At 49.3% G+C, this 27,826-nt stretch overlaps 1 protein-coding gene across 5 annotated transcripts; it reads right to left on the reverse strand.

Annotated features, from left to right (window-relative positions):
* Positions 1–1,924: 1,924 nt before the first annotated feature.
* Positions 1,925–27,179, reverse strand: LOC135896613 (cell growth regulator with RING finger domain protein 1-like). 5 transcript variants are annotated; one of them, XM_065425083.1, is made up of 6 exons: positions 26,830–27,177; positions 23,652–23,721; positions 23,469–23,596; positions 17,061–17,241; positions 8,914–9,034; positions 1,925–2,474 (listed from the first exon to the last, which is right to left on the reverse strand). In XM_065425083.1, exons 2-6 carry the CDS (start codon positions 23,711–23,713, stop codon positions 2,166–2,168), a joined length of 801 nt encoding a protein of 266 aa, XP_065281155.1. In that variant the 5' UTR covers positions 23,714–23,721; positions 26,830–27,177; the 3' UTR covers positions 1,925–2,165. The 5 variants fall into 5 exon arrangements, with proteins under 5 accessions (XP_065281155.1, XP_065281153.1, XP_065281157.1 ...); XM_065425081.1 differs by having other exon boundaries at positions 26,821–27,175; XM_065425085.1 differs by lacking the exon at positions 23,652–23,721 and having other exon boundaries at positions 23,469–23,651; positions 26,830–27,179.
* Between the last annotated feature and the right edge of the window lie 647 nt (positions 27,180–27,826).

Here is a 27,826-nt window from a genome sequence, read left to right on the forward strand (position 1 = left end):
CTTTCGCTCTCCTCTTTCCATGCGCCTGTTCGCTCGGTTATGCCGGGAACGCCAACGCTCGCTTCGGGAATTGGCGCCTAAAGCTGCGCCCTAAAACGACAACCATGCACGCTTTATCGTTCGTCTGAGTGTTAAACGGTTAAACGCACGAAGCTTTGCCGAGTTGAGGCTCGGGAACGTTCGCTGTTCAATCGCGAGGCAATCAGAGTCCTGAGCACGCACATATCGGCATTTTCATATCTTGGACACTCTAGTCTCGCGATCAAGCAATCGCAGATGTCACGCGCGCCAATTTTTATTTTTATAATCATTGATAATCACGTTTCAAAACAAAAATTTGAGAATTTTAAGCTTTGATGCCGAGCACGCCGCCGCACGAGAGCGGCTGTGGAACAGCCCTGTTGTGAAAAAAGAACGGTGGGATTTAAAGGACCGAAAACTGCACAGTGTATTATACGAGGCACGCCGCATATATAGTGGATGGCACGAGCGTTTTTCGTGTTCAACCCCCACCGGTATACGGCCGGCGTGGCTGGAAGTCGAGACCGTGATCCCGTGCTCAGCAGCATATGACGCCACAGCCACTGCCGCAAAGTATTCAATAGGTAACTGCACCGGTGTTTGTGCATAGTGCCACCCCAGCAGACACACTTCGCGGAGAGCATGAATGGCACATGCCGGGAACAGCTACATAGGTGCGCGCGTGGTGACATGTTTGGACGATGCGTTCAACCACAACGAATACCAAACGGGCCCCATGGGCCGCGCGACTCTCGCTGGCATCGATAATGTACAGTCGCGGACAGAATATTATGGACCGTGAAATCTAAGAAAAAGCTGAATATCTCCGCAACCTCACAACGCAATCTGGTATCTGCATTTTGGACCTCGACTAGAATATGCTAACAACGTTGTCGTGGGCAGTTTTACTGGTTACTGCTACAGGCTGCTCGGGAATTTAACGTTTTCGGAGATCCCGTGGTCCATTTTATTCTGTCCGCGACTGTACATAATGAAGTACGCCTTACGAATGTCATGATGCTGCCGAAATCTTTGTATACCTCCGGAAAATTTGACACAGCAGCTCAGGATAATGGCAGTCTGGTCCGTGCCGTGGTCCTCCTGCATCCATCCACAGGCTGCCGGTAACCGCTGCCGCTGCTCAAGCGGCAGGCACAAGCTTCGTAAACGTCACAAGCGGCAGTGCACGGGGTGGCCAGTTCAAACGATCCGTTTGAGGGCAACAAATCGGGAGCGCACACGCCGATCCTTAAACTTGTATAGTTTGCGGAATAACTGCACAACGTTCAGTGGCGGGGCCTTTGCATGCACGGCCAAAGTTCCCAGAAGAATGTACAGTACAGAAATTTTGTTCAGATCTGTCCCCATGTGAACGTTGCCCTTCTGTGTGATTTATACATAGGAAATGTGATTTCGACACGGTTGTTTCACAACAATGTAGCCGGTGTATGTTCTTGTTCTCACCTATAATACAGTTAATCGATCCGCATTTGCAGTAATCTTTCTTGTCACCTTGATGTACCGATTCTGGGTGAGTGTTACCGCTCTTCTTTCTTTGCCCTCCCTGGAAGGCGTTTCGGTACAAGGTTAACGCTGCCGAGAAATAAACAATACATGTATGCGTTCGATTGACCGTGAACACGATGTTACCAAGAATCCCTACACAAGTAGAATTGATGGACAGACAGGAATGAACACGAGCGTTCCCCGGAACTGTCAGGAGGCTTTTGCAGCTTCCTGGAGCCCACAAAGTTCGGGAATCACCATTGTAGATTACGAACAACTCCCTTGTTGAGTCGCTGACAGGGCCACAAACCTTTTTGCAGTTGCGAAGGTTGTACACGCATCCCGTGCCACAATCCTTCATACCACGAGCAGACCGAAATTCTCCCCGACACTCCGATAGCGGCAGATTGTTTATGCGAGACGAAAGAATACGAAAAGACACGATGAGTTACCAGGAAACCAGCGCTATACCGATGACGACACACACGCCCCTGTTCCACATAGGCGTTCGTGAACTTGCTGGTACCAAGAGTTCCCACGAGGAGAAGGCTGGCAGGGTGTTGTAGAATCCACGGCACTGAACTCGAAAAGCGTCCGCGGTCCTTGCCACGACCGTAACCGTCCCGCGTGCATGTATACTACAGGTCTGCCCCGGTTGTCTCGGTCTCGCCCAGTGTCCGGGGGTCCACGTGAAAGCAGGAGACGATGCGCGCCCTGCACACGGGGCAGTTCTGCACGCGGGAGAAGCAGGCGCCGCACAGGCCGGCATGCCGGCACGGCAGCAGCGCCAGGCTGGCGGGTTCCACCTGGCACACCATGCAGGAGGCGCCCGCGGGCGTGAACAGGGTACGCAGAGGCCAGCTCTGGCCGTTGGACAGCTTCACGTGCTGGGCCAGCAGCCGAGGCACGCCAGCCGCCGACAGCTCCACCGCCCCGACGAGGGCCACCTGCGGCACGAAGCGTTCCGCGGGAAGAAAGGAAAGAAATAAAGTGGTTTTACGTCCAAGAACCGCTATCTGATTACGAGACGATGAGAAAAACGTGAACAAGGTGAATGCAGGAGCCAACGTATCGACAAGTGGACTTGTCTTCTTCAAGGCGACGTATGCTTTCCTCGCCACAGTATATATAGGTGGGGTTCTACTAAAGGGGAAAAGGTGTGAGGCGGGAGGACGCGGAAAGGAGGGAAAATGTGTTGGCGTGTCGAATTGAGAGTAAAGGAACCCTGTGTACAAGGTCAAAGCCAGGGCAACGAGGCACGCCTCCTATAGTTTGGAACTCTGAGATTAATTTTGGCCGCTCTGGGGTTTCTGTCGCGCGTACACAATGCACAGTATACACGCGAGTGTTCTTGCATTCGGCAGAGCAGGAGTAAACCAGGCGTTTCACCAGGCGAGTACGCCAGGCGAGTAAACCAGGCGAGATATACTCCTGTGTACGTGCATTGCGTCTTCGCACGAGGCATCCGTAATCGTTGCTGTCGAATGAGTGCAGTTTGATGAACCTACAGCCGTTTATTTATATATATATATATATTTGTGACATGAAAGTTTTGGTGTTCTTTATGATGAAAAAGAAAGAAAGCCACAAAGATATGTTAAGGGTAGAATTTCTCGGCATTCGTTTCCCTTCTTCATTATTCATTGGAAGACGCCATGTAAATGGCGAATCTTTTGTATCCTGAGCCGAAACAGCGATCCGCATAATTCCTACCGCTTCAAGTCAGAGATTCGTTATTAGCTCATGACAACGGAGAAGCCTTACTGAAAGGCCGGAATACGTGTTAGCTCTAAGCCATTGTTGTGGTATATAGTTTGATCAAGTGAGAGTGCAGGGTCACTTTGCAGACTCAAGCAATATTGCGGCCTGTTTCTTCTCTCTCGAGTATTTAAAAAAAAATCGGCAGCGACACTTAACACTGCTTACGTGTGGGAATGCGAAAGCATTATACCGTTTGTAGACTTCGGAATGTCATGATAGCTCTCATTTTACACACTCATGAGATGGCGCCACCTACTCCCCATTGGCTGCGCCATCACGTGCCCAATGACGCACGCACGACGACATACGTTTGGTCAGCCAGATGGCTCCGGCGTGACGGGCGCAATGACGCATGCGCACTAGGCACGCCTTTAGTCTGCCAGGATCGTGGCGCCGGGGAAGCGTGCTCGTCTCGCACCCCGTAGGTCCGAGTTCGATTCCCACCGAAATGTACCGAATTATCTTTTGAAAGACGTTAATTTACTGTGTTTACAGGAACCACCCTGAGAAATTTGACGTCAATACGAGCATTCTTTGACATATTTTTACTCTTTGCATCATCGGCCATATTTGGTACCACCTTTCGGCCGTAACACCGATGGACTTCCGCGCAATGGGTGTTGTGCCACACTGCGTGCCTATCATCGAGGCAACGAGTGGGGCGGGTGACGTCAGCACCTGCCGACGATGAGTCGCCAAAGGGATTTAAGGCAGGACCGGTCCATTGTTGGGAGAGAGTCGCCACCATCCGCCCCGTCGCTCTTACCGCTGCTTGTATGCTCTTACCTGCTATATCTGTACATATTGTATAAAGCTTTTCGACTCCTCTTCGTCTGCTCCAAGAGCCCGTCCGCGACCCCGAGTCACAATATGGGGCATATAATGCTTTCGCATTAAAAATATTTTGTCGTTTTACCTGATAAAACCACGTGCGATATGATTATGAATTTCTAGCACCTGGGGTTCTTTAACGTGCACCCAATGCACGGGCGTTTTTGCATTTCACCCCCATCGAAATGCTGCCGCCATGGCCGGGATTTGAACCCGGGCTTAGCAACGCGCAGCCACCACGGCGGGTTTTTCGGGGCTATTTGTAAAAGCTTGCACCGGTTCTGGTGACGTGTGTCTGACACCTCAGCACGCATAAAACAATAAAACTCTCATGCTGGACACGTTCGTGGGCAAATTCCATCGGCTAATGTGGCATCACGTGACCTAGGCCTCTAAGCAGGCAAATGAGTCGCAATCAACGACGTCAACAAAAAAGGAAACAAAGTATAACGGCAGTTTTACGACAACTTTATTTCCAGCTTGCTGCCACTTTCGACGACGGACGCGGCGAGCTATCATTAGAGAGTTTTAGAATATGGGCCCCAATATTTTGGGGCCCCAAAGAGCTTTGCGGGTGTTAGCGTTGGGGCACGCAGGAGTGAAGAGATTTAGAATAGGGCTTTGCGTTTGCGGATAGCGTCTTGCGCTGACAGCGCCCCTACGGCGTCTAAGAAAAACGATTAAAAATAAATAAAATAGACCATTTTATAATATGAATAGTAATTTTGGTATGCGTGTATTCGCGTTTATTTACAATTTAGAGGTTATTTTTCAAGCAGCAAACAATTATTTGTGCTTAGTTTTGAGCAACAAAACCAACTTTACGTGCCTTCACTAGCCAAGCTTAGCCGTGTTAGGCCTACGAGCCATAAAATCCACACTCGAATTCGGAATCAGCGGAGTCTAATGAATCAATCTTAATAACACACGCTAGTTGAGAGAAAGCGATAACTGCAGTCATTTTTCCTAGCTTGCGAACTTCATGCGTTACCGCGAATCGAACCCAGTTTGGTGCTAGGTTAGAGCGGTCGCTTCGATGGGTGCCGCCATGTTTGTTGACGCAAAGCTTTTGGGAACGCTATTTGAGATCCCGCAAAATCGGTGAAATAGCGTTCCCAACGCAAAACCCAAACGCAGTTTGCGTCTCGCGCATGCGCAGTGGCTTCGACGCTATTTCTTTGGGGCCCCAAACGTTTCTAAAACTCTCTATTGCGTGGTCCAACCTGAAATAATTTTTCACGCTGACAGCAAGCAGCACCAGCCTCCCCAGTGGTGGAACTCGAAACCAAGACTTCGTAAAGTAGCGACACTCTCCTCATCCTCCCTCACTCCTCCTCGTTTCTCTTCTCTTTCACGCTCCCTCCTCGACCGTGGCGCCGCCTACACCGCTCGAGCGTAGCAACGGCGCCAACATGCGCTCCTCGCCACTCCGTAGACGCTTCTCGGGCGAAAATGGCGCTGAAGCATGGCGCGAGGGTACACGTGATGCTATTAGGCCAATAGCGACGCGGTGTCGGCCTCAGCCAAAGCGCGCGAGGAGAAGGAGGCATTCTTGAAAGCGTGGCGCGACTTTGCGAAGTTTACGGGGCTTTAATGTAGAACGTTTCGCTCATCAGAAGTGCCACGCTGCTTTCACGACACTGCTTTCAAATCTTGACTTCCGTCCGCAGCCGATCGAGGTAACGTGCAGCTGAATGTCCTTCAATCTACGATGTAATCTACGGCAATCTACGATGTAATCTACGGCAATCTACGATGTAATCTATCTCAGTTGACGTCCACGATGATGACGATGATGATGGAGCGTGCTTCCGGTTTCGGGTTTCAGCTTCCCTATGCTTCATGTGGCGCAGACTCGGCACCGTTCCCCGCTACAATGCCGTTTTGAAGCAGGATGGAGACCGTTCTTGGCGCCATTCGCGCAGCTCCTCGATTACTGCTCTTTTTAAAACACCTATACAATAATGTTCCAGATACAAAAAAAATTAAAAATAGATAGCCACAGATACTCTTAAGGCTTGCCACAAGATGGAGCTAAATGCTTTTTTTATTATTCAGTACCTGCATCGCCTAGGAAGGCATTACAACAGGGGGGTACATACATATCTACATCAATTGTCACTCATTTCAACACACAAAGCGCGGTAAAAGTTTTCAATATATTACACTATACATTTCTACCAATTGGCAGCAAGCTCGTTGGTGTGAGACCTGAACTTTGTCACAAGTGAGATTCTCTCTCTACAGCTGGCATAAACACAACTGTCCTGACATACTCTCAGCCTGCGCGCAACGCTTCAGTGTTGCGTTTCACTGCTTTGAAGAGTTTATTTTGGTCTGTAATGAGGACACCTGCATCTAGGCATTAGCCGACACTTTGTTTTTCAGCTCAAGCTCCTTCACAGAAGCAGCAGAATGCTTCCTTTCCCGTTCATTCCTCAATGCGTAGGTCCTTTCTATTCTCCTCCTCCTTCCGCCGCGCGTTCGCCCCACGGACCATTTGAAGCACCCTCTTGGTGAGCTGTAAAGTCATCGTCCGATTTTTCGGACTCCCTAGGGGCCGCGAAGGCGTCCGAAAAATCAGGCAGTCGGAAAGAATTAATGCATGTCTTTTACTGCCCTTAAGGGCTAAACTTGCCATAGGCCCATCCAAAAAGTGCTGAAGGCCTGCCTGCCAGTACACTTATTAGGAATACACTGTGACAGGAGATGGCGGGTGCACGCGTGTATAATGAAGGAATACATACTGTTTCCCGTGACAATCGCATCTTCCCAAGCTCGTTATGCTTCACCTCAATACCTTCGCGCATGCTTCGCCGCGTAACATTGCTGTACTGAGGCGGAGCTTCGAAGCTTACGTTCGGGAACCGGCATTACGCAACGCGTCGTGCTTTCCGAGATTCGAAGGCAATCGCGAAGATTACAAAGGCGGAGTCGGTGCCATTGTTGACAGCGCTAAATTCTTTCTATAAAAAACACGGCTCCAAACGGCAAGAAGCTTAATAGCGAACGTCGAAGTAGCTGATTTGCGTGTGATAGCGCCGGTTCGAGGCGGCGAGGTAATCAAAATGGCGGCGGTGGTGGCTTTGATTAATGCCATTTCGGACCTGCGGTCACGGCATAAAGTCCGGAACATCGGACGGCGAAGGGTTCTTGAATCCGAAATTTCAGACGTTCTTATACATAGGCTCCATGGGTTACGCGACGGTACAGCGAAGCCGTCCGAATTAGCGGGCGTCCGAAAAATCGGTCGTTGACTGTACACTGGCAACTCCTCAAGCCGACAATACGGCGTCAAGAACGATTTGTTACGATTCCTCTCTGTTACTCGAGCCAGCATTACCGCGACTTTCGTTCCCTTTCAATAAAATTACAGCTCACTTTCGCTGATAAAAGCACACATTCCCTGAGTATTTCCAGACTATTAAAAATTCCTGAGAATTCCCAGTTTTCCCGGTTGCTAGATACCCTGGTCCCATTTCTCAGGGAACAGGAACATACCTTTACATGCGCTGGGACATCGCCTAACGCGGGATGCTTCGTTGGATGGAATGGGATGGGACGGATGGGCAAGCTGCTTTCTGCGCAGGCGCGATGCCGGATCGACATCATATATATATATATATATATATATATATATATATATATATATATATATATATATATATATATATAGCGGGGCCCTCCCTGAACACGAAGAAAAGCGAGCCCCGCAAAAGATGGCGCGCCGCAAATATACAAAATGGGCGTTTCGAATGTGTTCGAAAACAGTGTTGCCAGATTTGCCGTATGTATATACTAGAAATTCGGTAAATTAGTCATTGAAAACTAATTATTTGGAGCAATGCAACAAATACCGGATGCATCTTGAGGTTGATGTTAACAACATACAGTTGGTTTTATCTACACGAAAGACACCGCTTAAAGAAAAAGTTGGCACGTGAAAGCTGAGACACCCTATAGAGTAACTCAAGGACAAGACGATTAAGAAATCTGGGAGACCTGGCGAAAAACTGTAAATGAACGCAATAACGTAAATGCACTTGTTTCACGTGTAAAATATTGCAACCACTTAGTACCAGAATAATTGGCAGCCCTTCAGGAAAGGTAATATGAACGTATGAATTCTAACCTGAACACGTGTACTCAAACAAAATTATTTTGTAATGACACGCATAAATTGCAATCGCACATCTGTTTCCGGTGAGCCCATAACGTTCATTGGTATTACAGAGGACGGTGTTTTGCCAGCTTGTTTGCTAGCACCGTATCTTGTTTATTTCCTATAAATGCACATCGGCTATAGCAAAAAAGCTCTTTTGTGAAGGAGCTTAAAGTAAAGCGTGTACTTTTTCTAAACATGACTGCATTCGCCGCTCTTTTTTTTTGAAGAAGATGAAGAAGGCAGCAGTTTTACCCTATCTGTGCCACTCTGATTAACGAGCACTTATTCTTTTAGTTCAAACATGTCTTCAATTTGAAAATAAAGCTATTGGATGCACGCTGTGGTCTTCGAAGACCACAGCGTGCATCTTGGATGAATGAAAGCTCCTGCCATTTTAAAAAAATTTTGTACACTTGCATGTTGTAGTTGTTACGTAACATGTAGTCACTTCCGGCTCACGGTGACCTCCGCTACGAAAAATACTGCACATATATGGCAAGCACTGCTCCAGCACTTTGCGTTCCCGTGGCCGAGAGTGCCACGTATACGTCGGTATTTCGCGCCTCGGGTGGGCCATGCGGGAGCACGTAGAAGAAATGCCAAGCCTCCAAGGCTCTGAGCTCACTCACCACTTCCATGGGCTCTGCCTCGGTAAGCCGCACAAACAGGACACCAAGTGACACGCGCGGTTCGCGTGGTGGCACAGCGGGACCCACGCCGCGCCACAGGTGTCGCTGGCAGCTGTCGAGACTGCACAAGCACGTGACCGCGCGACCCTCAATGAGGAAGCAAAAAGGAAAGGCGTAGGCCACGTCGCGTGCACGAAATGTGGGGTGGTTATGGCCCTCGAGAAGAAAGTGTAAACAATACGAAATCAAATAACGTTTCACTGTTTGCTTGATTTTTTTTTGCACGACTTAAATGTTTTCTCCACGGCCAGAAAAAGAAGTGGACAAGTTGTTCCAATCTTCTTTAATGTGGAATGGCGCCTCCGCTTCGCGGGGTCGAAGTCCACGACCATTGCATGCATGCGCCTGGAGACTTGCGACAACGAATTCATAATTTGCGCGTGCGCTTACGGGTGGAAATGTTGCCGGAGAGCGGCAAAAAACACAGAGTGTTGAGCGGAGGACGGAAAGCGCCGCTTCATCTATGGCACACGCTGTCCTGAGGGCCCACGACACTGCGGCGGGACTTCATCTCCCGGTCCCATCGTGAGCGGAGCTACCGACTTGATATTCGGGAGCCCTCGGCTTTGGCTCCCCACGATCTCAGTACCGCAGGACTCCAATAAAGTTCCTATCATGTCATCTATGGCACCAGTACGGTAACGTCGGGAATGGCGTTGGACGCGACCCCTCGGGCCCCCGCGGTTGTCCTGAAAAGGGCCTGAGACTAGTGGTAAAATAATAATAATGTAATGAAGAAAGGAGGAGAATGGCATACCGATCATCATCAAGAACTGAGGGCACGAGACCGGCGTTCGAAGACCACCATCTTGCTCTCCGCGCTCACTGTTCCGAGCTACCGCCCGTTTGTTGGACTCGCTCAATAAACATCTTTACATTTGGTGGATCGTGCTGGGTACGCACATCGTCGGCACCCTGGAACTCCGATCCCGCACGTTGCACTCGACCATGCAAGCTGACGCAGCCCAACAGCCGCCACCTCTCCCGGCCGCCGTTTGTCCCGGCCCCGTTCGCCAGCGAGACCCCCCGGTATTTTCGGGTACGGAAGACCAGGACGTCGAGGACTGGCTGTCGTCCTACGAAAAAGTTAGTGGACCCAACAAGTGGGATGACGCTACTAAGTTGAGTACCGCGAACTTTTACTTGGCTGGCGTGGCGAAGCTGTGGTATACGAACCACGAATCGGAATTTGAAAACTGGTCTGCTTTCAAGGAGGCAATATCTGCCGTTTTCGGTCGCCCTGCCGTGCGGAAGTTACGCGCCGAGCAACGGCTGCGCACACGGGCACAGGAACCGAATGAAACATTTACCGCCTATATTGAGGACGTACTCGATCTCTGCAGGCGCGCCGATGCCTCAATGAGCGAAAGTGCCAAAATACAGCACATCATGAAGGGCGTCGACGACGATGTCTTTCAGATGCTTCTTGCGAAGTCTCCTGGCACAGTGTCTGAAGTGGTAACTCTGTGCCACAGCTACGACGAGTTGAGAAGGCAGCGGGCTCTCACCCGACGTTCATCTCAGACGTACAATCAACCGCTCGCTGCACTGGACATCATGCCTGCCCAGCCATACCTTATCGCACAAATGAAAGAATTTGTGCGTGAGGAGGTGGCCCGTCAGTTGTCTCTCCTGCCGTTTGCTCAGCGTCAGGAGCTCCCACAACAGCAGCAACTGCAGCGACCAATCCCGTTGGCTCCCGTGCTTCGACACGTCATTCAAGAGCAGATTTCCGAGGCCATGCCGGTGCCCATTCAGCAGCAACCTGTCGCCGCGCCTCTTAGTTACGCTGAGGTAGTAAAGCGGCAGCAGCTTCAACAGCCCTCACCACCCCATGGTGTGTCGTATGCTGCAGCCCCGATTCAGCCGTCCGTGACATGGTCTGCTCCCATCCCTGCAAATCCCTGGCGAACGCGCGACAACCGGCCGATCTGTTTTGCGTGCGGTGGCCCTGGTCATATCGCCCGATTCTGCCGCCGTCGCGCGCCAGGATATTCAGACGCCCGTTCACCGAACTACATAGATCGTCCCCGCTCTCGTTATGAAGATCCGGGTCCCCAACCAAGCACGTCTTCACGTGACTATCCGCAACCCACGTCTCGTCGCTCACCTTCACCCCGTCGCCGCTCCTTGTCGCCCATGCGTCGTCGACCAGCCCCTGAAAATGAGGGAAACTAGCCTCCGCAGTTCGTGAGGCAAGAACTGCGCTGTCGAAATGCTCAAGTCCTCGAACTTTGCCGTCGAATATTGTCAAAGTTTTCGTAGAAGGCATCCGTGCATATGCTCTTGTCGATACCGGTGCTGCCGTTTCTGTTATAGACGCCACACTTTGCCGCAAGCTTCGGAAGGTGACCACGCCTCTTGAGATGATGCCCTTACGTACAGCGAATGGAGATCCTGTTCGGCCTATAGCTGCCTGCACTGCTCGACTTATTATAGCTAAAGAACACTACATTGTCGAGCTTATCGTCCTTTCCTCTTGCTCGCACGACATTATACTTGGCTGGGACTTTCTATCGTATAATCACGCCGTTATTGATTGTGCCAGATCTGAACTTGAGCTCTTCCCCTTGTGTGACGAGTCCTACTACCCCGCTCATCAAGCCGCACACAAAATAGTCGTCACAGAAGACACAGAAATTCCGCCGACAGCAGCTGTTTTGCTCCCCGTATTCTGCAACAGCATATGTGATGAAGCTGCATTCTTTGAACCATCATGCCTTCTTCTAAATCGGAAGCCACTTCTTTTGCCTTATTCGACCCTCTCTATTTCGAATGGAACAAGCGCTCTCTGCCTCACAAATCCTCTTCCATATCCCATCAGACTGCTTAAAGGTGAATCCCTTGGATGCGTGCAACCCATTGATGTCGGCCAAATTTTTTTCCGTGCAGCAAGATTCAGCTCGACGCGACCTCGACGTCATCAGTGCTCTTACCCCTTCTGATGTTCCAGCTGCTGACCTATTCGATTCGTGCATCGCAGACGGACTGTCCCCATTTGAACGCACTGCTCTTCTCCAGCTGCTCTACCAGTTCCGCGACTCCTTCGATGTTGCCCAACGTGCCCTTGGCCGAACTTCTACCATTGTTCACAACATCGACACCGGCTCCAACTCGCCAGTGCGACAACGCCCTTACCGCGTCTCCACCGCGGAACGTCAAGTTATTACCGACCAGGTTGACGATATGCTTAAACGCGACGTTATTCGCCCTTCACAAAGCCCGTGGGCATCCCCTGTGGTTCTCGTTAAAAAAAAAGGATGGATCGATTCGCTTCTGCGTGGATTACCGGCGCCTAAACAAGGTCACTCGAAAAGACGTGTACCCTTTACCCAGAATTGACGATGCCCTTGATTGCCTACAAGGTGCCGAGTTTTTTTCGTCGTTAGATTTGCGTTCCGGGTATTGGCAGGTACCTTTAGCAGAGGCCGACCGTTCAAAGACAGCCTTCGTCACGCCTGACGGTCTATATGAATTCAATGTCATGCCCTTCGGCCTCTGCAATGCGCCTGCCACCTTCGAACGCATGATGGACTCGGTTCTGCGGGGTTTGAAGTGGCACATGTGTCTCTGCTATCTCGACGACATTGTTGTCTTTGCGCCAGATTTCGCAACCCATCTAGAACGCCTCAACCATGTCCTGACGTGTCTGAAAACCGCTCAGCTGCAACTAAATCTCAAGAAGTGCCGTTTTGCTGCGCGAAAACTTACAATTCTTGGTCACGTTGTATCAAAGGATGGTGTGCTTCCGGACCCAGCTAAATTACGTGCCGTGACTGACTTCCCCAAACCGACGACTCTAAAGCAGTTACGAAGCTTCATAGGGTTATGTTCCTACTTTCGTCGGTTTGTGCGCAACTTCGCCTCTATAATTGCGCCTTTGACCCAACTACTCAGCAGCGCCTCCAATATCTCGTCATGGTCTTCTGAGTGTGACCAAGCCTTCTCCACCCTTCGCCGTCTCCTGACGTCACCACCTATACTGCGCCACTACGATCCTACGGCCGCAACTGAGGTGCACACAGACGCCAGCGGTGTCGGCCTCGGTGCTGTTCTCGCGCAACGAAAGCCTGGGTTCGCAGAGTATGTCGTCGCATACGCCAGCAGAACGCTCACCAAGGCTGAATCAAACTATAGCGTCACCGAGAAAGAATGCTTGGCAATAGTCTGGGCGCTTGTCAAGTTCCGCCCTTACTTATATGGCCGCACGTTTGATGTAGTTACGGACCATCATGCATTATGTTGGTTGTCTTCGTTGAAGGATCCGTCAGGTCGCCTTGCCCGCTGGGCTCTTCGACTTCAAGAGTTTGACATCCGCGTTATATATCGTTCCGGACGCAAGCATGCCGATGCTGATGCACTGTCGCGGTCACCACTATCCACCGAAACTGCGTCCATATCCACTATAGACCTTCCATTGTCAGCTCTTGACGTCGCCACCGTCTCCTCTGCACAGCGCCACGATCCCTGGATCGCTTCGCTTCTTGACATTTTATCCGGGGCACCCACTCTTTCGACCACTCGAACTCTGCGACGCCAAGCTTCGCACTTCAGCATCCGTGATGGCCTCTTGTACCGGCGCAACTACTCGCCAGATGGTAGGAAGTGGCTCCTAGTTATCCCTCGATCCTTTACAATAATAATAATAATAATAATAATAATAATAATAATAATAATAATAATAATATGCGCAGAAGCCATCGAAGATGATTCGGTGCTCATTCGGTGATGTACGTGTGCACCGAATGAGCGCACAAGGTAGATGGGGAAGTTACACTACAGCCGAGAGTCGCTGGCGAGAGCACACCTGACGTGACGTCATCGCGCCACGTGTAGAGGTGCCGAGCGCGGGGATTCAGGGGCGCGAAAGGCCAACCGTTCGCTCGCCCTCACGTGTTATTAATGTGTTCAGAGTCACGTTTTCCGTCAGCAAAAGCGCGGTCAATTCCTGACCAATCAGGCGAGCGCAAGCGAGCGGTTCGCTTTCCGAACCGTTCTTAAGAGCGAGCGCCAGGCGGCGCACGTGCAACTGACGCCGCTAAAGCCCCTTAAACTTCGTAAAGTAGTGCCACGCTTTGAAGAATGCCGCCTCCTCCTCACGCGCTCTGGCCGAGGCCGACGCCCCCGTCGCTATTGGCCTAATAGCATCACGTGGGCCCTCGCCCCTTGCTTCAGCGCCATTCTTGCTCGAGAAGCGTCTAGGGAGTGGCGAGGAGCGCATGTTGGGGCCGTTGCTACGCTCGAGCAATGTAGGTGGCGCCACGGTCGAGGAGGGAGCGCGAAAGAGAGGAGAAACAGGAGGAGTGAAGGCGGAGGAGGAGAGTGGCACTACTTTACGAAGTTTAAGGGGCTTTAGACGCTGCCGCTCCGCGCCTCTCCTGCTCGCTACATCACGTGGTAAGCGAGCATGCAGTCATGATAGACCCCGAAAACGACTACCGTCTAAACACATTTTACAGCGAAGCTGTTAGCCTCTCGGTGGTCGGCATTTCTCGCGCACGTCCGCGAGCAGAAATTATCATCATCAGCAATGGCTCATACCCTAAGCAAGCAAAAATGCAATGGATCGCTAGAAGCACTCAGCAAAGTCAAGCTAACAGTGCACACATTCATTGGAATCACGCATACAACATACAGAACGGCGCATGCTTCGACAACGAACAAGCTCAAAACAAATCTATCATCATCAGCAACGGTTCATACCCCCGTAAGTCACAGGCTACAAGCGCTCAGCAAAGTGAAGGGAACAGTGCATACATTCATTAAAATTACAAATACAACACACAGAACAGCATACATTTCAACAAAGAACACGCTTAATACAAGCATCCGAACCACCAATAAAGCATTGCATATCCCCTCAGCAGTTGTAGTGGAGGTTCTGCAACAGCTTTGCTGTACATTCGCTTTCGCAGGGCCCGGATGGCGAGTCAACTTTTCTTCTGTATGTTATGGCAAGTACAGAAATCAAAAAGTTGGTATTTCACGATCACTGATCCCACGTAATCACTGTCATGACGGATTACACAGTACCGAGGTAAGAGATACATCTGCCACTATAATATAGAGAAAACAAAGCACACTTAATCGGGTATCACCTCATCAGAGGACGCACCCGCGCCGACTTAGGAGATTAGCTCATCGCCATCGGGCTAAAATAAGGCCGTTTGTAAATAATCAGCACTGCACATTCTTCTTGCGCTTTCGGTCGGTTGAAAGCGTTTCGTCGCTGGCAAACAATATTTCACATATAGAGTGAAAAATGCGCTTTTCTGCATTTACTCAGTACCTCGTCCGCTATGGGAAGCGGAAACCATGCGGAAGGCGGGCAATGGCGGCGCGGTCACGTGCTCAAAGATGGCAGCGCCCATGCAAGCAGCGCTGTAAAACGTCTACAGTTTGACGTGCACAGACGCTGATACACGTTAGGGTTACAGTATATGGCTTCCTTTAGCGAGCCTATACATTAACTCTAGTAAAGGTTAAGGTTCCTAGATAAAACAAGTTTTTATCTAGGGGCCTTAATACACGTGTACGCGTGGCGCCATGTGACGGCGACTTCTGACAGTAGGCCGATTCACGGGGAAGCTTTTCTCACCGCTCGCACGGCGCTACTATCCTTAATTCTGTAATTATTGAGTTTCTTGTGGGATTCTGTTCATAAATGCCTGCCTACTGACAAGATGTTAACCACAAGGGCTTTGCTATATAGGATCATATGAAGTAACTTTTACTGCTCAAACATAAATGTCCCTACCTATAAAAATTCGCGATTTAGAAAACGTTTAACGCTGCAAGTACGACCTAGTCTTATCAACGTACGTTCCTACTTTAGTCACGGAGTGTTTCGTTAGATTGCTGCCACGCCCGCAGCAGTTTTATTTCCTTTTAAACACTGCGCCAAAAGGTGATTAGCAGCAAGTGAAGCATCGTACTAGAGGTTAAACGCAACCATATATCGGAAACCAGCAGTGATCATCTGTATCACAGCTGGGTTCTGTGCACGGAGCAAGTGGTTCTGTGACAGCAGTGACTCCAGCTGTGATCTGTAGTCGCAGTTGGAGTCACTATATAGGCGCGAGCCTGGTGGCGTACAGAAAACAAATGCGGGGCTCTAAATATTTTCCAGCATGCTGACTTGTAAGTATGTGCCGTGAAGATTCGAGCTTAAATTCGGTTTTGAATTGCGGTGCACGAAGTGGAAGAAGTGTGGCGGTAGCGTCGGGGCGGGGCCGCGCGGTAACCAATCCCCCATCGTGGGTAGGAGCCACACGTGCCACAGGCTACAACAACAACAACAACAACCGGTTTGACCGGTCGCACGGTGAACGCGACTAGGCCGCCATGACGAGGCAGCAGACCGCCACCACGAAGCTACCCGGCATTCAAGGAGCGGGCCTCTGGAGTCCGCAAAGCGCTTCTGGCGCCCGAGTGACGTACGCGACGACAAGCAACTCAGCGCATCAATGCCCGGCGCTTCGGTCGTCGCAGCGTTGCGCGCGCGAATCGCCGTCCTTATATCCACGGGAGACATTCATTTAACTTCGCGGACCGTTGCGTAATCTGCATAAGTGTCATTTCCTATATGTCATCGACGCGTGTCACTTGTGTTCTACGTTCCGCGACACGTCAGGTACCGTTCGTTTTTGTTTTTCGTACAGCTGTCCTCGTTCATAAACTAGCTAGTTCGTGTTGACTGACTTCGTGCATTTAAGTTTCTAGGCCCACGAACCATCACAGTGCCTAGATCCACAGGAAAAATCTTAGGACACTTCGTTTTCTTTAACTACACACTGCTGCGAGGACAATCAAAATTTGTTACACGGCCATATATGGACATAACAAGACACTGCCGGCGCAGTTAATTATTACGTGGTTCAAATAATTCGAATTTGAATTGTATGGGTATTTCACTCAAACTTGAAAAAAAAAATGAATACTGGCAAACCCCTTTTTCCTTCTCATATTCCATTTTGTAATACCTGATATAGGATCATTAAGCGAATCCAATGAATTCGTATGTACGTGCGACAACCACACAACAAATTCATATGCCAATAAATGAAGGCACGTGAAAAAAAACTTGCCTAACGGGGGGCTCCTGGACCATGCAGTCTCCGGGTGCCACCCAGAGGCTGCCCGCCTGCGCCGCTTCGCGCAGCCTCGGCCACCCCAGCCGCGGCCAGCTCGCCAAAGCCGCGTAGCTTAGCCCCCAGTAGAACCACACCTGGCATGGGCACTCGCTCCATAGCTGAAGCGCCAGACCTCCTGCATGGCGGCGGCCATACCAACACTACAGAGCTTCATCGTGACAAGCTTACCGTCTGCGGTGTACGGCAAATATGTACGGCAGGGGCAACGCTGGTGACGCCATGTTGCGACGTTTCATCTAACCAAACTACCTTTGACACGTTTTCATGTTACGCGAGCTTGTACGCTATTCCGGTAAAACGGGAGCTGTTTGGGCGGATTACCGGATGGTCGGGGCGTAAACGTGAGCGGCCGGAGCGGTGAAGCCGCCTGGTGGCGTAGAGCTCAACCAGACAAACGCATAGCTAAAACTGCAGTAACTCACCATATCCTGCTTCGCCACTCGTGCAAATATTTGGCAGCGGCGTAATTGTGAACACGATTACGCGACTGTCGAAAATTTACGCCAGCAGCTAAGCAGAACATAGTAATTAGCTCTGTGTTTGTGTTGTTGAGCTTTGCGCCACCAATTTGGCCGCTCACGTTGACGCCCCCGCTAAACGCCCCCGGACCGCGACCGCTAAAGGAGACCTTAAGCGTGTCCGGTATTCGGGCAAGCGCGGGCGGTTTTCCGGTTTAGCGGGGGCGTCAACGTGAGCGGCCAGATTGGTGGCGCCAGCTGGTGGCGCAAAGCTCAACAACACAAACACAGAGCTAATTACTATGTTCTGCTTAGCTGCTGGCGTAAATTTTCGACAGTGGCGTAATCGTGTTCACAATTACGCCGCTGCCAAATATTTGCACGAGTGGCGAAGCAGGATATGGTGAGTTACTGCAGTTTTAGCTATGCGTTTGTCTGGTTGAGCTCTACGCCACCAGGCGGCTTCACCGCTCCGGCCGCTCACGTTTACGCCCCGACCATCCGGTAATCCGCCCAAACCGCTCCCGTTTTACCGAAATAGCGTACAAGCTAAAAGTTTCTAGTGTGCCCGGTATATCGGCAAGCGCGGGTGGTTTGCCGGGTGAGCGGAGGCGTAAACGTGAGCGGCCAGGTTGGTGGCGCAAAGCTCAACCACACAAACACAAAGCTAACTACTATATTCTGCTTAGCTGCTGGTGTAAATTTTCGACAGCGGCGTAATCGTGTTCACAATTACGCCGCTGCCAAAAATTTGCACCAACTGCAAAGCAGGATATGGTGAGTTACTGCAGTTTTAGCTCCCTGTTTGTCTGGTTGAGCTCTACGCCACCAGGCGGCTACACCGCTCCGGCCGCTCACGTTTATGCCCCCGCCCATGTGGCAATCTACCCAAACCACCCCCGTTTGCCAGAATCGCGGACGCGCTAAAAGCCTACAATAAAAACGCGACGTGTTCACGATTACGCCGCTACCGAAAACTTACATCGGCAGCGAAGTAGAATAGACTTGGTTACTGCAGTAATACTCAGCGTTTGCTCTTGTTGAGCTCTGAGCTACAAGGTGGCGCCACGAAACATGCCGCTCACGTTTGCGTTCCGGAAGCCCGGTAATCCGCAAACGGCAACAAGTTTGAGAACAAAAAAAACTCTTACCTCTATGAATTCGCCGAACTGTCGCCTTAAGCCCCTCTAACCAATAGTAAATGTCAGTGACGTGTGTGGAATCTTCAAATAGGACCACGAAGATATGTTTTCACACTCTTATAAGCACACATAAACATATGCTCTATGTGGGAAAGGAGTGAATGTTTATTGCGATGCAAAAGACACGAAAGCACATAAAGGAACGATGTGGCTTCGCGTATTTTACACAATACAGTTGAAACTAGATTTAACGAAGTGATGACCACGCTCGAATTATTTCGTTAAATCGGGAAGTTCGGAAAATCAAGTAAGAAAGTTTCCGGTCCTCTGAAATCTAAAATTGTAGCGTAGCGACACCCAAAAGGTACCCACGCCTGCGTGCGTAAAAAGTCCGCGAGGGCGGCCCAACTGGTACGCCACTGGTACGTAAGAACGCTAGCCACAGCCGAGTCCGTTGTTCCGTGAATGGGCGCGGCATGTAGCTTCGTCAAAATAAAGCTAGGGCCACGACTAGGGTGCCTAGATGTTTTAACGCGACAGCGTTAGAGCGCACGCTCGAAAAACCCGTCTGCGTCAAAATCAGAAAGGAATCACTGCTCTTTTAATTTACTCATGTATTCCTGGAAAAGCTTCGTTAAATAGGGTTTAATGCAAACCAGCTTTTTTTAAAAATTCAGGTTGATGACAACATTGAACGTTATGGTACTTGCCGGGGAATTAACATTTCTTCGTTAGATCGGGAACTTCGCAAAATCGGGTTTCGTTAGATCGAGTTTTAACTGTAGTGTGAGAACCAGTAACTAGTCCAGCAAGAGGCAGTGATAATTGAATGTCTAGAGCAGAGTAAGAGAACGTGAGAGGACACATTGTGGCTTCAAGAGCTCAACCTAGAAATGGCCGCGTTTGTTCTGCACCAGGCATGTAACAAATATGTCTATTTATTATGTCACTGTGTCTCCTTGTTCTGGTAAGGTTATTCTCTCCGTGTGAAGCTAAGCTTCTTAGCGCGCAGGGACGATGATGATCGTTTAAAAGCAAAAAGGGTATTAATTCAGCAGGAATCCGAACAGATGGTTAACCTCGCAGATTTATATGAAAAGTGTTCAAGAAGCAGGAGCGCAATCCACTCGCACGTTACAGCTGCTCCGTGTTCACGTCACACACAGGGAAGCAAGGAACAGAAATTCCCTGCTTTAACAGAGGGTGAGTTGCACGAAATGCAAGCAGCAGCAAAATAGCACATGTGGTACAAGCACAGAAAATCTACATGGTACAAGTTGTACCGCATGTACAGTCTGTTTCACACTTAGGGGAAAACTCGGAGCGCGTTGCATCGGCGATGCGGCGAGCGCTGGAGTCGCGCGGCGGAAGCAGCCCGCGCAGGCGCAGACGCTCTAGGGGCGGAGTCGTGATCTGCGTCGTCTCCTACGGCGGCGCACGCTGGCCGCATTGTCGGGAAGAGTGCTACGGTTAGAAGCAGTGCGCGCATTCCATTGCTACTGCGGGAACTGAGCCGATATTCCTTATTAAGCATTGGGCCTTCCGAAAGAACGAAAGAAGCATGTCGTCAAAAGAAGTTCGTAGAACTCAAACGTGGCCAATGAAAGCTCAGAGTTTGGCGTCGCACAACGCTTAATAAGGAATATCGGCTCAGTTCCCGCAGTAGCAATGGAATACGCGCACTGCCTCTAACCGTAGCACTCTTCCCGACAATGCGGCCAGCGTGCGCCGCCGTAGCAGACGACGCAGATCACGACTCCGCCCCTAGAGCGTCTGCGCCTGCGCGGGCTGCTTCCGCCGCGCGACTCCAGCGCTCGCCGATGCAACGCGCTCCGAGTTTTCCTTTAAGTGTGAAACAGACTGTACAACCCACAGTTGGAGAATCAAGCGTCATTTTTCTTTAGATCGATATCACTAGAGTGTACTACTATCACGCCAGCGCCGCGACATATCGAGGAGCCTGGCTGCTGGGCGACGTAAACAGAACGTCGCCTCGAAGGGCGCGAGGTTTCGCGTGCTCGCTCCAGCCTCTCGGTTTTGGGTTCGCGCGTTCCGATGGCCGAAATTCGTCGTGCCACATTTCCGCGGGTAACCGCATTTTTCCCGACCCAATATTTCATATGGCTTGTACGGAGGGGAGTGGCTCGCTTCGATTCCCCATTTAACGATGACCTCGCCGAAACGAAAGGGCCAAAAAAGTTAATTCTTTGATTTTTGTTAATTGGCTACTAATTACCGCACATCGCCCGTCACCCCGCGTTCTCGGCATCACTGACGCCATGTCTCTGAAGCGCGAGTGCTTGTTCCAATTAGCGAACGCTTCGTGCTGCCGCTCGCTTCACCACACAGCTGCCTCACCGCTCTGAGACTTGTCCCAGTCTAACTGAAACGCTACTCAACGCTCATACTCTACGCTTATTCGTTGCAAACACTGCTTCGGGCAGTCCGGAACTGTCAGGGACGGTTAACCCAAGCCCCTCCCCCATTTCAACCGTGCCACGTTCCCACTGTGGCCTCTGAGATCACAACGGTGCATACGGTGCGCGGGCCGCTTACGGTCGAGTGCTATCTCGGGCAGCGCACCTGCCAGGCACGTGTTCGGCTTCGACAGGCCCTTTCCAACAGTTTGCGTTCGACACCCTTTTAGAGCGTCCGTTCCTGCGGCGAGCGTCGGCGTGCCTCGGCGTCGTGCCTCGGCGTAACCGGGCGAACGACGAGCACAGTGAAAGGTGAAGGCGAACGCGGAGCGCAGCGGGGGTGACAGACGGCAGGAGGAAAGCGTAGGAGAAGAAAGACGCACTGCGGCCACAATGGCTACGAGATGGCACCAGAGTAGCGCGTCGTGCAGGACGCCATGCGTTAGGACTCGATTGAAGTACGAGAAGTGTAGAGCAAAATTGGTTTTGAAGAGACTTGGGAACATGGATGAAAATAAACGGGCGGTTAATGTGTAAAGTGTCTGTACCTAAAAAGCGTGGACACAGAATAAACGAAGAGGCCAAGAAAGTTGGCTATAACAAGTACAAGGTAACTGAAAGTGAAGACAGACAACCTGGAGTAATCAGAAAGAGAGAGAAACGGAGACAGTGAATTAGATCCAAAGAATACAAATGAAAAAAATTTTGAGGATGATTAAGCATTCAAAGGTCCCTGAGTGCTTCTCACGCTTGCCGACAACAGCAGCTTATGTAACTGCAATGTTCACCGGGAAACGCTGGCGGCGAACGCTATGCACGAAAGCGAGCTTCGTGGTTCTTTCTTTTTGATGTTGTGCAAGGAACCGAGAGGGCCGTGCCGCTAAACTAAAACAAACCTCAAACGGCAGCTGGAAAACATTATTGCGCTAAAGGGGGTTTCTGTTTGAGCTGTTTGAGTTTCGGCGTAACAGAATGATGTTTTCTTGTATATTCAAAATACAGTCCAACACTATCATGTCTCAAGGTTGTGTGAAGTCATGCTTTATGATTTTTCTGATGCATTTTACTCTGAGAAAGTAAACTAGTTCAGTAACTTCCTTGCACTACACGGAGGGCCTGCATGGTTGGGTATGTGTGGTTCGGAATGATTATTCACAAAATGGGCAGTCGACGCCGGATGCCGACGCCAGATTGAGACACGGGGCCCTTCACATTATTGCATTAGAAAGACCATGGAGATTTACAAGATTGAGAGAAAAGAAATTAGAAGGGAAAATCTGTACCATAATATGAAAGGAAGTGCCTTGCTATTTGAAGCTCAAGCTGGTTGTATAAGAACAAAAACATACTGGCGCAAATATTTACAATTAGACGAGGCATGTATATGTGCAGGAAAAATCCGGACACCACTCCGTACAACCTAATGGAATGTGAAGGGATTCACGCTGCGAGACCAGTACATAATGTACAACTTCCAGAAGTGCTTGGACTTAGAGTAGACAGAAGTATCAACCAGTCAGCAGTCAAGATAAGCAGGAGACATTTAGAGCATTCGTGGAAAAAAAGCAGGGAAGACATTGACATGACGGGATCCATTACAGGCATAGGCAGCGGTGCAATGTAGACAGAGATTAAAGAAATGTATACAAGAACTAGAAGGAAAAACATTAATAGCATACCTAAGTAAATCAAACAGGCTAGGTGACAATTTGTCCCCGCCCCATTTCAAAACGGATGCCAATATATGATCATCATCATCTGGGAGGTCTGTCGGTGGTGGCTGCTGTGCATCGTGCCCATACATTGCCCACGCAATGGCTCTCGTGATCTCCAGATTAGTGAGGCAGTCGCGGCGCACTTCACTCCATTTGCAACTTGCCGCACGAGACAGATTGTCCGCACCAGCCAATATATTGCGAAGTGAAGACAGGTATAGAGCTGTGAGATAATTTTGCGTTAGGGAGTATCATAATCATCTGAGAAATTTTTTTCTCACAGAGCTGGCTCCGCGACAAAAAGGATGTCAAAAGCAAATCCTTCTGATTGACGAGTTTGGAGTTTTCAAGGTTAATTGTCTCCATTAAATACAGATCCTCGCTTCACATATTGACACATAGTTTGAGGGTTCATTTTCTCCGTTAAACACAGATCCTTGCTTCACAAATTGACACACAGAGGCGAATTCTCTCTCCAATTTTTCACCGGTTTTGTGTTAACAAACAGTGCAGTGCTTGCGAAGGCACCTTGCTCACAGAAACCATCCTTGGGAAGTGAACTTCACAGGAAGCACAGAGCATGCACACACTGCCTGCACAGAAGTATTACCTGGGTCCCCGGTGCTCTCACAGGCCACTACAAAGGGGTTCTCCACTTGGACCATGGGATGATAATCCTTACGCTGGGCAATGTACGTCACTGATGAGCCAGTGCCATCCAGGATGCCTCTGCCGTACCTGGACCCAGTGTGCACGTTAGGCAATCCCGTCATCTCAGCTGTAGCCCACGTACCTGACGAAGAGGAACAGAAGTGCCATGCACCCACATACAGCCACTAGCACGTCCAGCTCCATTGTGGTCGCTGCACATACAACAATGCTTGTTGCAAATCAGCTTCATACCAGCATTGACCTCCATTTTTCTTATGCTAGTTTCCTCTACTTTAACCACTCACAAAACCATAATCACTCACGGGTAACCTAGCTACACTTGGTGTACCTCCTCGCTTAAAGAAACAGGAACATCAATGCGTAGAAAAAAACAGAAGTCTATATAAACTGTATGTCAGTGCTTTTCACATCAGCAAAAATGTAAAAAACAGCAGCACCAACCATAAAACATCAAAACATTCATCAAGAAACAATAGAGAGAAACGGTATATACCAATTAATTGTAAAATTCATTAGGCTGCTTTGTACTTTAGCATGATCACCTCCAAATCCCAGTATGGTGCAGCAAATGGTCTGTATTCCTCAATGTCAGTCAGTGCTCATATCACAACAATTACGTATTCTCCTTCTATTACATGAATAATTTTACTTTTGTCCAAGACATTTAAATACCTAGAAGTGCATATATCTCGCAGTGTATCTTGGATCCACCATGTTGATCAACTAATTCCTGCAATCACATACTAGGTTATCCATGCCACAACTTGTTGTTAGCACCTACTTCGATCAAGCTGTTTGTGTACAAAACCTTAATTTGATCAAAATTAGACTATGCTAGTGCTATTTATGACAGCTACTAAGTTATAGTTCTGTCCAGAACTAGGCTTGCCAGGTTCATTCTCTATGACTACTACTTGTAAAACACAAGTATTTGAATTAGCTTCAAGATTCTGGTTCTCTTGCTCTCCTCCCACTGCAAAACAGTTTGTCTTTGTTTATTTTACAGCTTCTTTCATTCACTGCCTCCAGGTAAACAAATCGTCATTCTAGCGCATTGCTTCTCTCAACTAGCACATCCTAATGTAGCGTATTCACCACATCGTGGTAATACACTACGTGGTAAAGGTAAACATTCAGCAGATTCAATTCATTCAAGAGCCTGGTTTCACATTCAGATTGAACAGCCTCAATTCAGATTCATTCAACAGCCTGGTTAGTAATAAGATAGAGATGGTCAAGCTTTGAAATGTCAGGTTTCTAAAATTAAAATAAATTTTGGTTGGTGAACAGTGTGCAGTGCACACTGTAACGAATGTGGCCACTGGTGGTGCTGTCAGCCCCAAGAGCCCAGCCAACATTCGCCGTAAGCTATAGCAACAAAGGCTGTGGCATGAAACGCCACATGGAGGCTACCTAGTGGCACGTACTGGGGCATTATTTATTTTAATTATGCTCTCCTGACCCGACATATTTCGCAGGCTGGAGTGGTATGCGCCATCAAAGACTGTAACAGAAATTGGCATTTTCACCCCTCGGGCGAAACACTGACTCTGATAGCAAGTTTTAGCATTGTGCTGGAACTTCTCGATTGTTTTTCTAAGAATACGCAGGCCCTACTAACATGAATGCGATATAAGTGGGTGCACCAAAATTTATGGCACCCTTAAAAGCTTTGCCACAGTATGTAGGGCCTGTAATGACATCACACAGGCTCCACTACGTTGCCCATAAGGAGTTGCTCCAGTATATTAAACCGCTTTCCGGTTTGAGCTCTGATACTGTTTTGCACTTTTATTATTTAATAGGTTAAATATATTTGGCTAAGAGGCATGTGCTGCGAGTGTTATACTTTGTGACATTTGTCTGTGGACTGCCATTCTCAAAATTCTGAGGAATCATTGAGTCAAGAATGTAAGACCTGGTGTGAGCAACTTTAGTGATAGAATAGTGTAGCAATATAACCTGCATATGTAGCGTGTAATACAGCATGTCATCTAATATAGCATACATAAACCTAAATATACGTGCAGCCTTGTGGCAATACTGTTGCCGACGGCAAAAGTTCACTTGGGACGTCTATATAATTGCTATCGCAATAATAAGCACAAGCCAAGAGACTCACCTAGCTGTGTGTTGTTGCCATCCAATGCATTTCAAATGTTGTGAATATGCCAGTGAGATTCCAAGCACCAGTAGAGGTAAAATGGTACACCAAATTATGCAAGTTTTTCTCTATACTAAGAAAGTGAAAAATATATACTGTGGAACAAGTATGATGGTGTGCTTTTGCACTGCAATGGGACTGAATTTTTCGTATTTCTTCATCTGAATTGTGTTTGCAAGTTCTGTATGAATGTTGATACTGAGACTTTTGAAGAAAGCAGTTAAAAGTGAGCATTTGTCCCTGTAGTCATTGTGCTACAGTGCTGCAAGGTAATGCTCTCTTCTTCACTGCTCTGAAAAGGAATTGTGAGGGAGCACAAAAAAAGAAGTTGCATTTTGTTCGTGAGTGTGCGTGCCCATATTGCTCCCAAAAAGATAATTACAAAGTAACTTTATTAAATTCACTGCCTACACTTTCTTCAAACGGTATGCCTCCTGCACCGCGACACTATATATTCCGTCTGCCAGTGTGGTTGACAGCTCAAAGGATAAAGATCCTTTGTCTCAGTGCTCAACATAAGGCACGACCACCCGAAGGAGAAACCACACAAAGAATTCCGTCGACGTGTTTAACCACGCGGTAATAAGCACGTTCCGAGCACCAGACAGTACCTCTTCGAGCCCAAAGCGGGGATTACGTCGCCTTTCCCAGACAAAGCACACCAGACCAGTCAAAATTTCGGCTTGCCGTATTTGCAGTCTGCAAGGATCTAAAGCACACTTCGGTTGTGTCACTTTTGTAGACACAGTAAACCAAAATCAGATCGAGCACGTAATGTCCAAGCATGTTTGACTCCCGATTACTCTAGACCTCACCCACGCTTCATGTTTCGATCACATTCAGCATTGGTCAGCGAGGATAGACTGTGCCTACGTGACAGTGGTATACGACGGGGAAACACGCGCTGCATGTTTCCCCGTCGTTAATGAAGTGCGTTATCGCACTTCATTACAGTGGCTAAACAACACTATAAGCACTGCTGCAAGCACGTTCTCCGCCAAAACTCGCTTTCACACTGCAGTGTTGAATGCGTCGCTGTGTCGTCTGCAAGCGAACACTTGAACTAGAGGCCACCGTCGTCACGACGCTGTGGCGTTTACTTGCACTGTATAACCACAATACATACTCGTAATACCGGTATCGCTTGACCTAGGCAGAGCGGACCTCGATGCAGGAGACGAAGCGGCGACGACGTATATTCTATCGTCTGCTAGCCTACAGTCCACAGACCAGCTATTCAAACCATTGACACGTCATTATAAGTGCACCCGCTCATCTTGACTTATGCCGCAGACCGGTGAACGTGTAGGCAAAGAACTGCGTTTACCGTAGAAGTACCACATCGTATAACTAATATTACATATCCTACATAATTCTGGCGCCACCACAGAACGTCTGCCCCCAACTTCACGGGAAAGCCGGAACGTGAGCGGCTCGGCTTGTCTTGGACGTGACATAGACCAATGCCTCCTTTACTAGATGCCTGCCGCGTTGTCCGGTAGCTCGGTTCCGGGTCCTCTCCCTTTTCTCTCCTCCGCAAAAAGACGACGAGCGCCTCTCATGGCGAACGCCTCCAGTTTGCAATCACGTGCTGTGGCCTTTGAGATTAACATGACATCTGTCACCGTCTTGGAGGCCCGCGATAACGCTCGCTAACAGACGCCCGCGCATATAACGCGCCGGCGGATGCATTCAGCCGCCGCTGCCACATCCGCCAGAAGTTGAAAAGGCAACGAGCGCCGCCTCACGGAATTTATGCTGAACTAACTTCAACTTAGGGAACCGCCGCTACAATGGGAAAGCGAACAACGCTGCGGGCATCTAGTAAAGGAGGCATTGCATAGACCATGGCATAGACGTTACGGTCGTAAGGATAAGCCATGGAGGAAGGAAAACGTAGGAGAGGCCGTGAAAGAGACGCGCCCCGGCCAGCGCGCAAGTGTGGCAGAAGTCACGTGTTGTTTTTCGCAAAGGACTACTGGGACTGGTACATTAAACGTCAACGTTGTCATAGCAACTACATTCCTAAAACTCTTGCTGCCACTCTAGGCCTCTGAAAAGTGAAGCAGATTTTTCGGCCCTTGTCTTTCTCGCAACAGATTCTGTTAGCGAGACAACCTGACTTTTGAGCG

This window comes from Dermacentor albipictus, chromosome 7, assembly GCF_038994185.2.
Source record: "Dermacentor albipictus isolate Rhodes 1998 colony chromosome 7, USDA_Dalb.pri_finalv2, whole genome shotgun sequence".
Taxonomy (NCBI): Eukaryota; Metazoa; Arthropoda; class Arachnida; order Ixodida; family Ixodidae; genus Dermacentor; species Dermacentor albipictus.

Bases quoted from the DNA above. Each gene is read 5' to 3' on its own strand.
- LOC135896613 (XM_065425083.1), bottom strand. From the start codon at position 23,713: ATGGAGCTGGACGTGCTAGTGGCTGTATGTGGGTGCATGGCACTTCTG. The intron at 17,242-23,468 runs GTAATACTTCTG...GCCGCCATGCAG, and splicing joins TGAGAGCACCGGGGACCCAG to GAGGTCTGGCGCTTCAGCTA. The intron at 9,035-17,060 runs GCAAGTTTTTTT...GTGCTTGTGCAG, and splicing joins GTCCAGGAGCCCCCCGTTAG to TCTCGACAGCTGCCAGCGAC.